This window comes from Monodelphis domestica, chromosome 2 (genome assembly GCF_027887165.1).
Source record: "Monodelphis domestica isolate mMonDom1 chromosome 2, mMonDom1.pri, whole genome shotgun sequence".
Lineage (NCBI taxonomy): Eukaryota > Metazoa > Chordata > Mammalia > Didelphimorphia > Didelphidae > Monodelphis > Monodelphis domestica.
The window spans coordinates 291961261-291974846 of record NC_077228.1 but is presented as its reverse complement, the minus strand read 5'-3'; the positions used below and the strand labels follow the sequence as shown (position 1 = coordinate 291974846).

The window sequence follows — 13586 nt, the reverse complement described above, 5'->3', positions numbered from 1 at the left end:
TCAGACACTTCCTAACTGTGTGACCCTGTGCAAGTCACTTGATTCCCATTGCCTTAATCATACCACTCTTCTGCCTTGGAACCAATACACAGTATTGATTCTAAGACAGAAGGCAAGGGCTTAAAAATAAAATAAAAAGTACAGGTTTAGAATTGTTTTCATATTTGTGTTGGTGTGACTAGTGACTACAATGGCTATAAAGGTTTGGATTCATATAATAATAATTAATAAAATAATATGCTTTGGATTTTTTCAGGTGAATACCTTTGTTCTCTAACATATGACATTTTTTACTATGAGGGTCGAAAAAAAGTCAATGTGATTTCCACAGAATTTGTGGCATCAGAAGACCTGAAGGTGATGTGTGACAATAACCCTGTGTCTTTGAGTTGTTGCAGTGGAAAAGATTTTAATTTGAGTAATATTGAATGGAATCAGGAAGGACTAATAAATATTCCAGGTAAGTAGGAAGATTCATTATTTTACATGAAATGACCATTGTAACCTGCAAATAACTTGACCTACTCTTTTAGGACTAATAGTTTACAATTATGTAACATGTCCAAGTTTACAAAAGCATAAGATTTTCACCCAACAATCCTGTGAAGTAGGAAGTATAAATATTATTAACTTCATTTTATAGATGGGAAAACTAAAGGGAGAAACACTGAATGATTTAGACAGAACCATGATTCCAAAGCGAGTTTCCTGATTGCAAATTTACTATTCTGCCCCTCTGCCTTGTGCTCTGACAGGTTGTTTCTCATTTCTGGGTCATTTTCTTATCAAACTGTTTCTCTTTCTTTGTCTCTTATCTGTTTCTGTTTTCATTTATATTTTTTTTTTTCTCCTGATACTTTTTCCATAGAGGAGTTAAGCCACTTGCCCCAAATCACATAGGTAAGAAGTCAAGGAATCCTAGAACTCAAATCTTATGACTCCAAACTCAGAGCTATTGAGGAACAGATAGACATGGAGACAGACAGAGAAAAACACAAAGCCATAGAACTGGAGAAGTGAGGCAGAGACAGGTGAGATGAATGGCCCTGGTCATCTTATCTCCTCTATCCTTCCACTACCAGCCAAACTAAAACAACCATCCTTTCTTGGTTAATCAGGTTTGGAAAGAACTTGTGGAGGTGGATGTGGTAGAAAGAGACAAGGTTAGGAGTAGGATAGGGAGAGAGTCTTACAAGTTTTGGGGCAGGAGTCCAATGTTTCTTGCCATATTAATAATGGGCTACTAGTTAGCCTGGAGTCAGGAAGGATCATCTTCCTGAGTTTAAATCCAGCTTTAGATAGTTACTAGCTGTGAGATTCTGGGCAAATCACTTAATCCGGTTTACCTTATTTCCTCATCTGTAAAAAAGACTGGAGAAGGAAATGGCATACCACTCTAGTATCTCTGCCAAGAAAACCCCAAATGGAGTCACAAAAAGTCAGAGAGAACTAAAACAATTGAACAACACCAACAATGTGCCAGACTATATGCTAAGCAGTAGGGAATATGAAGAGAAGAAAAGAAAAACCAGCTCCTGTTCTCTAGGAGCTCATAATCTAAAGAAGGAAACATAGATGATAATATTCATGAGGTTTTCTTGGCAAAGATACTGGAGTGGTTCAATATTTCATTCTCCAGTGGATTAAATCAAATAGATTAATTGACTTGCCCAGGATCACACAACTAGTAAGTATATAAGTACAGATTTGAACTCAGATCTTCCTGACTCTAAGCCCAGTGTTCTATCTGTTGAGCCATCTAGCTGCTCTAAATAGTTAAGTTGGAGATAGTCTCAGAGGGAAGTAAGCATGATTAGGAAAGACTTCTTGCAAAAAAATGGGTCTTTAAACTATAAACTAGGGCAGATTTGAATTTCAGGATGAAACATAAACCCTCTTCTAGAAATAAAGAGTGGAAGAGGCAGAATACGAGTTGCAGCTCTACTTCACTGCCATAGAGATAGTAAGAAAGAAAGCCAGGCAAGGTTGGAAGCAGAAATGAGGTTCGGGAAACTTCCAGGAATGAGAGGCAGCCATTGTGAATGGTCAGTCGAGAGATGGAGTTCATTTATGAGAAGCAGCAAGGAAACCAGTGTTACCAGAACTCTGAGTGTCTGAAGAAAGATGTATGGTATAAGAAGACTGGAAAGATAAGGTTCAGATAGGACCATCTGACATACAATTTCTCCTCTTCAAAGACTCTGAAGACCTCTCCCTAAGACACAACAAGAATTCTTGAAATAGAATTTATTTTTTCACCCTTTCAACTAAGCTAAATAGACATGGTGGTATAACAGATAGAGATTTAAGTTCACAGTAAGAAAAACCTAAATTCCAATCTGGCTTCTGACCCAAATTGGCCACATGACCCTAGTCAAGTCATATATCCTCTTAGTGGCAGGCAATTCTTTAAGAGTACAAGTCACTGGAGACAAACCTAGAGATGGGAGGTCCTAGGTTCATATCCCTCCTACCTGTGTGACCCTCAGCAAGTCACTTAATCCCCATTCCCTAACGCTCCTTGCTCTTCTTTCCTGGAACTAATACACAATATGGATTCTAAAGTAAGGTTTGGGTTTTCTTTAGTATATAAATTACAGAAAGATGCTAACTTGTCTTGGTAGAGGGAAGTTCGGAAGTTCCCTATACCAAAATGACAGCTCCATTCCCTATATCGTTTAATAGCTAAATCAGTGAAAATCATTAAAAATAATCATACAACTGTCTCATTTCAGGAATAAGCTCCATAGATTCTGGGTGCAGTAAACTTACCATCAAGGCTGATGGAACTCAATGTCTAAGTGGGTCAGCTGGAACAGAGGTATTTTACATATGCAGTTTCCTCAGTGGCTATGGAGCCAATAGCAGCAAGAAGATAAAAGTCACATTCACATCTGTGGGTAAGAATTTGTTCTTGGAAATGATGTGAATTCCAATGGAGATTCTCCATGCCAAATGTTATAACTCTTTTGGGCAAATTAATCTGGGCATTGTTTCTTACAGTACACCAATGTAATTTCATTGATGAAACCCCAATATGTCTTTCCTAACATTATTAATTGATTCCATTTTTTGAAAAACATACTCTACAATATTAGGTGAAATAACATTTCAAGGGATAGTCTATTCTCTAAGAAAGAAGATGAGATTGTAAAGCCACAACTTCAGGTATATACAAAGCCTCTTTGATGGTGAGTCTAATGGTATTATTGGGTAGCTAGAGGCAGACTGGATATAGTAGGACCGAGAGTCAGGAAGGCTTTCTAAGTTCAAATCTGGCCTAAGGCATGAGCTGCATGACTCTGGGCAAGCCTCTTGACCCTGCTTGCCTCAGTTTCCTCACCTGCAAAATAAACTGGAGAAGGAAATGGCAAACCACTCCAACATCTGTGCTAAGAATACCCCAAATGGAATCATGAAGAGTGAGACACCTCTGAAAATAATCAAACAATGCAACACCAAAAACTAATAGTATTACAATGGACTTCATAAATCTATAACCAGTCTTTGGCTCTGATGTCATCCTTGCCAAGCAGTGTTGGTAAATCTGTGAATCTAATGGCATAGTATTATAATTTATCATTTTACATTTGCAAAGTGTTTATGACCATTTATAATAAAAATTTCTTGCTATTACTGTTTAACATTTTTTCTGTTGCAAGGGCAAACTCAACAATAGAAGGAGGCCATCAGGAAATGATGGAAGTAAAAACAAAAGGCACCCCTAAATGAAAAATAAGCAAAATAATGAAAAGACATTCCTCTTGAACCCTTGTCAGATTTTTAAAAAAACACTCTTTTAATTACAAATTTCCACATTCCAAAGCTATATAATCCAAATTGTCTCCTCCCCTTCTTCCCTCCCCCCTCCTGGAGTTGGCAACCAATTCATTTTGGGTTTATAACTGAATTATCACATAAAACATATTTCCACATTATTCTTTTTTTTACCCTTACCGTCCATCTTGGAGTCAATACTGTGTATTGGCTCCAAGGTAGAAGAGTGGTAAGGGCTAGTGTAAAGATTAAAATTTAGGGAATATGGGGAGACTGAGGCATCTGAGGCAGGTAGAAATTAGTTTCTCTCTGCAAGAAGTATTTTTTAGAGGTTTATTAAAGGTTAAAGATTAAAGAATATACAAGTAAGAAACATGTGCCTAGGCCAGAGGCCTAGACAAAATAACCTCACATCACGCAAGAGACGTGCCTGCTCCAAAACGGAAGTCCAAAAAGAACCAAGAGAGAGCCTCTCAAAAGCCTTTGAATCAGCTTAAATACCTTCTTGATCTTGGCCCAGGTGAGATTACAAGGCATTCTGGGGAAGTGGAGCAAAGGCTTGTGGGGATTGTAGTCCTATATTCGAGTCTATTTTTTACATTCCCCTGTATAATCATTTTTGGAAAAATTAATTTTCCCCCCAAAGGATCATAAAAACATAATAAACTTAAAAGATTACAATAGTGTGAGGATAAGAGAAAAAAGAATAAAACCAATAATTGCTGAACACATTGACAAAAAGCCGTTAGGGGGCAGTCCCCTTTGGCATAAAAGTATACATACAAATAAATGTTCAATCAACCACACCCAAAGTTCAATTTTGTGCAACTTGTGGTCTGGAGGCTTCTTCATGGTGGCTTCTCCAACAGTTCAGTTCTGGATTCAGAGAGGTAGCATCTTCTTTACCTAAAATTCTTCTCAAAAGGAATTTAAACTTTGCAATTTAAATAATGATATTTTTTACACTAGGCAATGGGGGACTTGCCCAGGGTTACACAGCTGGGAAGTGTTTGAGGCCAGATTTGAATCTAGGCCTGGCTCAGAATCCACTGAGATACACAGCTGCCCCTACATTATTCATTTTTGCAAGTGAATAATCTCATAAAACCAAAATACCCAAATGAACAAATTTTCCACTTTGTCATATTTTTTCAATGTATTGACTGGTTTTGTTGATTCCCCCCTCCTTCTACCTCTTTTTCTTTTTTAATGTCACTTTTAGTTACAAATTGTCTCCCTCCCTCTCCACCACCCCCATCCACTGAGAAGGTAAGAAACTTGATACCCATTATTCATGTGAAGTCATGCAAAACTTTTCCACATTAGCCATATTATGAAAAAAAAATAAGAAAAAGAGAGCAAAATATATACTTCACTTAGAATCCATCATTTCTCTGTCTTGAGGTGGCTAGCATTTTTCTTCCTGATTTCTTTGAAATTGTCATGGAGCATCGTACTGATAGGAGTTGCTAAGTTTTTCACAGTTGATTACCATTATAACATTGTTACTGTGTACAATGATCTCCTGATTCTACTCACCACACTCTGTATCAGATCATATAAGTCTTCCCAGGTTTTTCTGAAACCATTATCCCTTTCATTGCTTCTTATAGCACAAAAGCATTGCATCATATTTATATACCATAACTTGTTCACCCATTTCCCAATTTATGGATCTCCCCCCAGTTTCTGATTGTTTGCCACCACATCTCTTTTATTTTTAAATCTTTTTTATAAGGGACTGATCTTTGGGAGTGAGGATGGGTTATAATATGAGTGGAAAAACATAAGATAACACAAATAGTTTAGAAAAACAAAAAAGAAAATGACTAAAAATATAAAAAATAAATGAATTCCTCACAAAACCATGAGGGATTCCTATTAAAGAAAATAAATTAAGAAAGGAAGACTTAGAACTACATAAAGAATCTCACTCCTTACTGAGGTAGCCTATTCCATTTGGGGATAGCTCTAATTTTTAGAAAGCTTTTCCCCATATAGAACTGAAATCTTTGCATATATTTCTGGTATCCAAACAGAACATTTACCGATTGATTCTAATTATTCTCTCTGGGGCTAAGCAGATTATCCTCTTCCATTTGATAGTTTTTTAAATATTTGAATATGGTCATCATCTCTTACCTTCCATCACCTAATCTCACCCCAGACTTTTCTTCTCTGGTCTAAATATCTCTAATTACATTAACTGAACCTAATAGAGTTAAGAATTTCCTCTCCCACCTAGTCTCCCTTTCCTTTGCTTCAATTTGTCTATGTTGGGATGGTAGGAATGAATGCATTATCAGTATGACTTGGGTTAGAGGTCAACACCTGTGAATTTTCTGCTCTTTGTCCCTGTTGATTATCAGGATATAATTCTAAGCCATAAGGGGAAGTGAATAAGTTCCGAAGGGATGTGATGGAAATGTGTGGCTCAAAGCACCATCAACAACAGCCTGGAAATTGCTCAAGCAACAGAACACTGAGGACCCCATCTTTTCCAGACTAAGGACAGGATGGGTCCATTGTACCTAATCCTAAATGTCTTTCCAGATACTACCAAAAATGATCTTTTTTGGCACTGTTAATGTTTTTGTTTTTTGGGTTTTTTTTTTCAGCCAATATAACAGTAACTGCAGACCTGATTGCTATTTCTGAGGGACAGAATTTCTCTATAAAATGCATCAGTGACGTGAGTAGCTATGACTCAGTATTCTGGAACACTTCTGCTGGAACCAGAATCAACCCAAAGTTTTATGTCACCACAACATGTAATGATAGAGCTGAATCAGTGCTCACCGTAAACACTGCAACAAGAGAATGGAATGGTGAGTGGAAAAGCCAGATGTGAGATAAGAACTGTGAAGTGCTTAGCACAGTGTTAGGCACATAATAAATGCTATATAAATGTTAGCTATTCTAACACTTTCTTGAAGTTTTTTTTTGTTTTATTCTTATTAATTTCTTTATATTACTACCCCATATAACAACAACAACAAAATAGAAACAATAGGGATGGGGGGAGCAATTCAGCAAAGCTTACTAACACCAAGTCCAACATTATATGAAGTATTTCACCCCCATAGTCACTTCTGCAAAGCAAAGAGAAAGGAATAAGCATTTACTAATTGCTGACTGTGTTCCATGCCTTTTTCCAAATATTACCTCATTTGATCCTTCCAGCAACCCTAAGAGGTAGTTCTTATTATGATCCCCATTTTACAGTTGAGAAAATTGAGGCAGGCAGAATTGACTTGTCCAGGGTCACACAGCTAGTAAGTATCTAAGACCAGATTTGAACTGAGGTCTTCCTTCTTTTGGTTCCAGTATTCTACCCTCTGAACCAACTAACTGGCTAAAGGCATGGCAGGACATTCTTATATCTCTTCTTCAGGGCCTAGCCTGTTCATTCTAATCATGCAGTATTCCATTTAGTTATTCACATTGCTCTAGTCATTGTACAATGTCTCATGTCTTCTAATACCTCTGGGCATTCTTTATATTAATCATTTTTATGGAAAAGTAATATTATGTTATGTTCATATACAGTTTAATTATTCCCCAATTGATGTGAATATACCCTGTTTTTACTTTTTAGCTATTATAAAAGTGCTATTATTAATATTCACAATACATAACCCTTTGTACAGCTACTACTAGAAACAATTTATATAGAGATATATGCATGTGTGTATATAATATACATGTAAAATGTGTATACATATGCAAATATAATTTTTGAAAAATATGAGTAGAGCATTTAGTGGTAAAGAAATCAGCTAAGAGGTTAGTGTCCTTTAGATTGTGCTGAACTATTGGACTAGAAATAAGAATATTATAATTAATTCATATTTCACTTGCATAAATAACTCATATCCAGGAATATTTTCATCTTTGAGTACAAAAGGACACTGTGGATCTGAGCCACAATTGGCAATAATGATGCCTAGCATGAACCGATATTCCAGTAGGCATATTAATCAATTTAACAGGATGGGGGAGAACTCTAGAAGAGATGTATAGACACAAAGCTCCACAGGGAAACAGAAACCCTAGAAAATTATCAAGCTATAATATCTGCATCGTAGATATATTTTCAATTCACTGAATAGGAAGGTACTAAGAAAACAGTTCATGGTCAAGTTACTATCCTCTGTACTCAATGTTCTAAAGACTATTACATAGGTTGATAACTGATTTTTGTAGTTGAAAAAAAGTATTAGGAAGTCAACTTCTCCTCTGTAAGTCCTCCAAAAGCATCCTCAGTAACAATTCATTAGCAGATAGGACAATAGGAATGGAATGTATCTCATTTAGTTTTTACATGATTCTCTTCTCCTTGACCTGATCTTTATGCATTGAAAATTTTTGTGTCCTCTGTAGCTTGGAGATTGTGAGCATTTGGGATGGCGACATTTATCAAAATATTGTTCTTCAGGGTTTTTTTTTAAATCAATGTTATAGAAAAGCAATTGTGAGCAACAGTTCAATATATGATAAAGGTCCATTTCCAGTGTTAGTTGAACTTTCTATAATATTTTAAGTTCTATCTTTGTAGTATGGAAAATTGTGGTCTGCTATTGTACGAAGGAAAATAAACATCTGATATTTTATTCTAGTCATCAGGTCATTTCTTCCTAAATATTTTATAGGTGCTAAATTTTACAGACTACAATGATATGCATGCTATACCATTTCTACCATCTCTTTGTGTAGCCTACATTGATCACCAAATCTAAGTTCTTTAAAGATTACCCTTCTCTGGTCTCAATGAGATAACAATCATTATAAACCATCTCTCTGTTCCTGAAAACCAATTTGCAGGACTCAAACTTTTGTTGGATGCTTTTTCATCAGCATAATGTTGATTGAGTTCATGCAATTGGATTTTTGTATTTTTATAAGTTGTATTACAAAGTAAGCGACTTTCAGTTATATTTAATGAATCCAATAGCATATTCATGATATCAGAATTTGTTCTGACTCTATGATGCTTATTTATTCCTAGAGTATTTCTGATATTATTTATTAGTTTGTCATAGTATAATTAAAATTAGAGTAATTTTAAATTATTATTATTATTATTATTGATAGAGTAATGGACTTGAAGTCAGGGACCCCTACATTCAAATCTCACCTATGACTAATTATATGGACATGAAAAAGTCATTTAGGGGGCAATTAGGTAGTTTAGTGCTTAGAAATCCAGAGAACTAAGATGTTCTAGGTTCAAATATGGCCTCAGAAACTTCCTAGTAGTGTGACCCTGGGCAAGTCATTTAACCTCAATTTCCCAGCCCTTTCTTACTGCTTTTCTGCCTTGGAACCAATAATTAGTATCAATTTTAAGTAAGTAGGTAAGAGTTTACAAAAAAAGGAAAAAGCAAACAAACAAAAGTCATTTGATTTCTCTGATCCTCAATTTTCTCATTTGTAAAATAGGGAAATTGATATGTGAAGTACTTACTTCACAGTGGTATTTCAGAATTCAAATGAGGGTTATATATAAATATTATCCCAAAGACCTTAGTAAAGTTTTAAAACTAAATTTTGCTTTAAAAATTTTTTTTAATTTATTTTAGCTTTAAAACTACCAAGTTCTTTAGGATAATATGTATAAGTAAAATTACTTGCAGACTTTAAATTTTTATGTAAATGTCAGTGATTTTGTCATCATTATAGTACACTGTGCATGTATTTTGTATCTTTACTCTTAAATTTATCGAATGGGATATGATCAACTATGATGATAGACATCATAGAATGATACTAGTATAAAAATGACTTCAGTTGATTTTTTTTTAATAGCCTGTCTTTGCTTTCTTCCATCCAGGGACTTATCATTGCATATTTAGGTATAAAAACTCATTCAGCATAGCTACAAAAGATGTTACTGTTTACCCATTACCCCTGAAACATGACATCCTGCTTGATCCCCTGGAAGCTGATGTTCCCTGTGGGGGCTTCTGTCATTTACGGTGCTGCATAAATGAGGCTGGAGACTACAGAGTTACTTTCCAGATTGATGGCTTGTCCTTTCCTGCTGGTAAGAGCAATTTCTATGTCATTTAATCATACTATCATACTGCTTCATGCATGTGAATATAGGCAAAAAAACAAAGATATTGGCAAAACCCCAAGAAAGGTGAGCAAAATAATAATCAATCAGGGACAATAGGATACATAATCCCTGGCTGCTACTCTATTTTCCTACATGACCATTTGGACTTTTGTCTGGCCCCTGAACTTCAATGAGTATGGAGGAAAGAGGCTGATGATTATTTGGGCCATTTTGTCTAATTTAATTTCAATTCACAGTCAAGTCAAAACATCACCCATTGATGTCATTGGTTCCCTTAGAAAACCAAGGACAAACAACAACAATGTTGCTACATCCCTAAATGGAATGAAGTACAGAGTGTCCATTTGGTTGATGGTTATCCCTGTATCATCCCTCTATCTTATTTGTAGGCAAATCTTTGTTATGCTATTTAAATATGGCAACAAAATATAGCAGACCAGATTTGGAGTAGAGATTTAAGTTAAAGACCTACCTCTTAAACATAGTAGCTATGCTATTGCAAGCAAATTTCCTTTCTTTTCTTTTGTTTTTTTTTCTTTTGTTTTCTTTTTAAAGCCTTACTGTCCTTCTTAGAAGCAATATTGTGTATTTATTCTAAGGCAGAAGAGCAGTAAAGGCTAGGCAATGGGGATTAAGTGACTTGCCCAGGATCACACAGCTAGGAAGTGTCTGAGGTCAGATATGAACCTAGGACCTCTTGTCTCTAGGCCTGGCACTTAACTGCCCCACAGAAAAGATTTCTGCAGTAGAAGTTTCCACCATCAGTGAAATCCAAAACTCTATACCTAACCCTCTCTTCACCCTCCCATAAAGAGATAATATAGTTAGACTGAAAGGAAAGAGGACTTTTGAAGGAGAGAGATAAGTTTAGCTTTAGAATCAATAATCAGAGAATGACATGGCTATAGCATGGGTCTTTCAAAGACGAGTGACTAAATCCCATCCACCAAGAGGTAGGGGGAAGGAGGGGGGCATAGCATTAAAGAGGGGGAACAAGTACCTTTCATGTACAAAGCTACACTGTGAACCTCTGTAAATCTCTTTTTCAATAGTCAAAAAAGCTCAAGGAAATAGAGTCTGTTATGGATACAGTTTAAACACAACGATCTGGTGTTCCAAAACAGTTCAGCCGTTTTGTAACTTCGTCAATTCAGTGGGTGAATCAGTCCAGAGTACAACGATGACACTTTACCTGGTTCCTGGTAAGATCTCATTTCGTTCTTTTCCCATCCTGCATCCAGATCTCCTAGAGGCAGAATCTTGTCTCTTTCATAACACTGCTAGGGCTTCAATCCAAAAGGTTTGAAAGGGTACCACTGATGGTTTTTCTAACTTTTTACCACCATTTGCCCAGTATAGTATGTTGTATGTGGTGGGCCTTGATACAATGACTGATCAATAGAAAAGTTAAATGAATGTGAATGTATGTAGTTAGTGCTGAAACAACACACTCTAATAGTGAAAGATTTTTTGGTGAACAAAGCAATTTACCCATCTTCCTAACTATTGTGACACTGGAGTAGGTCTAGAGAAAATCAAATGATATTCAGGTAATATATAATGTTCCCTCAACTCCCATGACAACCAAAGATAGTAGGAAACCATTCCTTCCATCCTCTATTCATAAAGTCATTAATGAATCAATGCCTTCTCCATTTATCCTTTTCCCACAGTCCTGGGATAGGAGTAAAGGTAGAAAGTATCATACTGTGGAAATGTGGTTGGATTTGGAGTCACAGTTTGAGTTCAGATCTTGCCTCTATAGCTTACTGACCTTGGGCAAGTCATTTATTTTTTTTTCTGAGCCTTAAGTTTCCTTATGGTAATGCAGTAGAGAAAGCAAAGAGCTTGAAATCAAGAAGATTCATCTTCTTCAGTTCAAATCTGGTCTCCTACATTTACTAGCTATGTGACCTTGGACAAGTCACTTAACCCTATTTGACTCTGTTTTTTCATCTGTAAAATGAGCTAGAGAAGGAGATAGTAAGCCATTCCAGTATCATTGCCAAGAAAATCCTAAATGGGGTCACAAATAGTTGGACAGGACTAAAATGATGGACAATAACAAAAAAATATATTTTTTAAACTCTTTATCTTTTCTCTTCTTCTCAACCTTCCTTCCTACTTTAAAAGAGGAATTGACCTTTATCTTTGACAAAGCAAATGTTTTCTATCCCCTCCAGTTTCCTCTGGGTCTTTCTTCATTGATCATTTCCTCTATTTCTCATACTCTAATTCTTTCATTACCAATTGATCTTTTCCTGGAAGACTGTACTCTGTAATAGAAGAAGCACTTGCCTTAGAGACAATTGACATGGGTTCAAATCCTCGATATACCATTTACTCCCTTTGTGACCTTGGACAAATCCCATCTCCTTTCTACCTCTTAGTTTCTGCTTCTATAAAATGAGGCAATTGAATTAGATGATCTCTAATGTCATTTCTAGGTCTAGAGTCAGATCTATTAAAAATTAATTTTCTTTTTTTATAATAAATTTCATAATTATGAACAAATACAAACATTTCAGGATTCAAAGAAGAACATGAAGAAGGTTTTTTGTAAGAAATTATACATTTCTGTTACATTGTATGCTTTAAATTATATGTGCAAACATATAGAGATGCTTAATTTCTCTTTTCTGCCTACAAACTAATTTTCTAGAAAGCAGTTTACAGGCCCTGAGACTCTATTTCCTTCTCATCCACCTACCATACAGCCCCCTGTAGTCTGGCTCTCATCTCCACCCACTTTGGAATCTGTTCTCTCTGAGATTTCCAATGATTTATTAATTAACTGCCAGATCAAATAGCCTTTTCCCAGATCTTGACACTGCTGATTTGGTTGACACTGCTGACCACACTTAACTTCCTGATGCTTTTTTTCTCTCTTCTTTTCTAGGACACTCTATACTTTCCTTATTCTCCTACTTCTCTAATGGCTACTTTTCAGTGTCCTTCAGTTCAGTGAAGTTCAACCATACAACACTATGACTCATTTCCTGCCTTCATCCTGCCCTCTCCTGCCCCATGCTTTTATACAGACTGTCTCTACTTGCCTATCTCCCATGACTGGAACATGCTTTCTCCATGTTTTTTGCCTATTTGATTCCTTCCTTTCAAGTCTCAGCTCTTATTCCAGCTTCTACATGAAATGTTCATTGATCTGCCTATGTGAAAATGATCTCTTTTCATATTTTTATGACATTTTATATTGGCTCCTTCTTTTTCCTTCTATGCATTTTACTCATACTGATTTTGTATACAAATCCTGTCATTAGATTTAATCCCCTTAACAAAAAAGATTTTGTTATAATTTATCTTCACTCAATTTTAAGCATTTATAAAGCATCTTCTATATGTAATATATTGAGGGTAGAAGACAAAATTAAGAAATCCTTGCTCTCTAGGTGCTTATGTCCCTTTGAAAAAGTGATATACACCTAGACAAGGCAATAGAAGATAACTTTAGGAGAGATGGAAAGAGAAAGAGAGAGAGAGACAGAGAGAGAAAACTAATATGTATAGATATCATAAAGATACTTATATAAGGGCCAATAGCTGATCCAATAACAATACCAATAATAATAATAATACCTGAGCCAATTTAGGACCTGTTTTGACTCTGTCTTTGTAAAGAGGGCCTTTCAGAGTTACTAATAACAGATGGATGGTGCAGTGGATAGAGAACCAAGTCTAGAGTCAGTCTGGATCTGGAATCAGGAATAAC

At 35.9% G+C, this 13586-nt stretch overlaps 1 protein-coding gene across 7 annotated transcripts in view; it reads left to right on the top strand.

Annotated features, from left to right (window-relative positions):
- Positions 1 to 13586, top strand: part of ADGRF5 (adhesion G protein-coupled receptor F5) — a 159242-nt gene that overhangs the window by 117641 nt on the left and 28015 nt on the right. For all 7 annotated transcript variants that reach the window (XM_007484034.3, XM_056818364.1, XM_007484032.3 and 4 more), the window contains 5 exons: positions 257 to 460; positions 2736 to 2900; positions 6396 to 6605; positions 9611 to 9823; positions 10912 to 11061. In XM_007484034.3, the coding sequence (XP_007484096.1) occupies positions 257 to 460; positions 2736 to 2900; positions 6396 to 6605; positions 9611 to 9823; positions 10912 to 11061 (942 nt within the window). The remainder of the gene's footprint in view (positions 1 to 256; positions 461 to 2735; positions 2901 to 6395; positions 6606 to 9610; positions 9824 to 10911; positions 11062 to 13586) is intronic.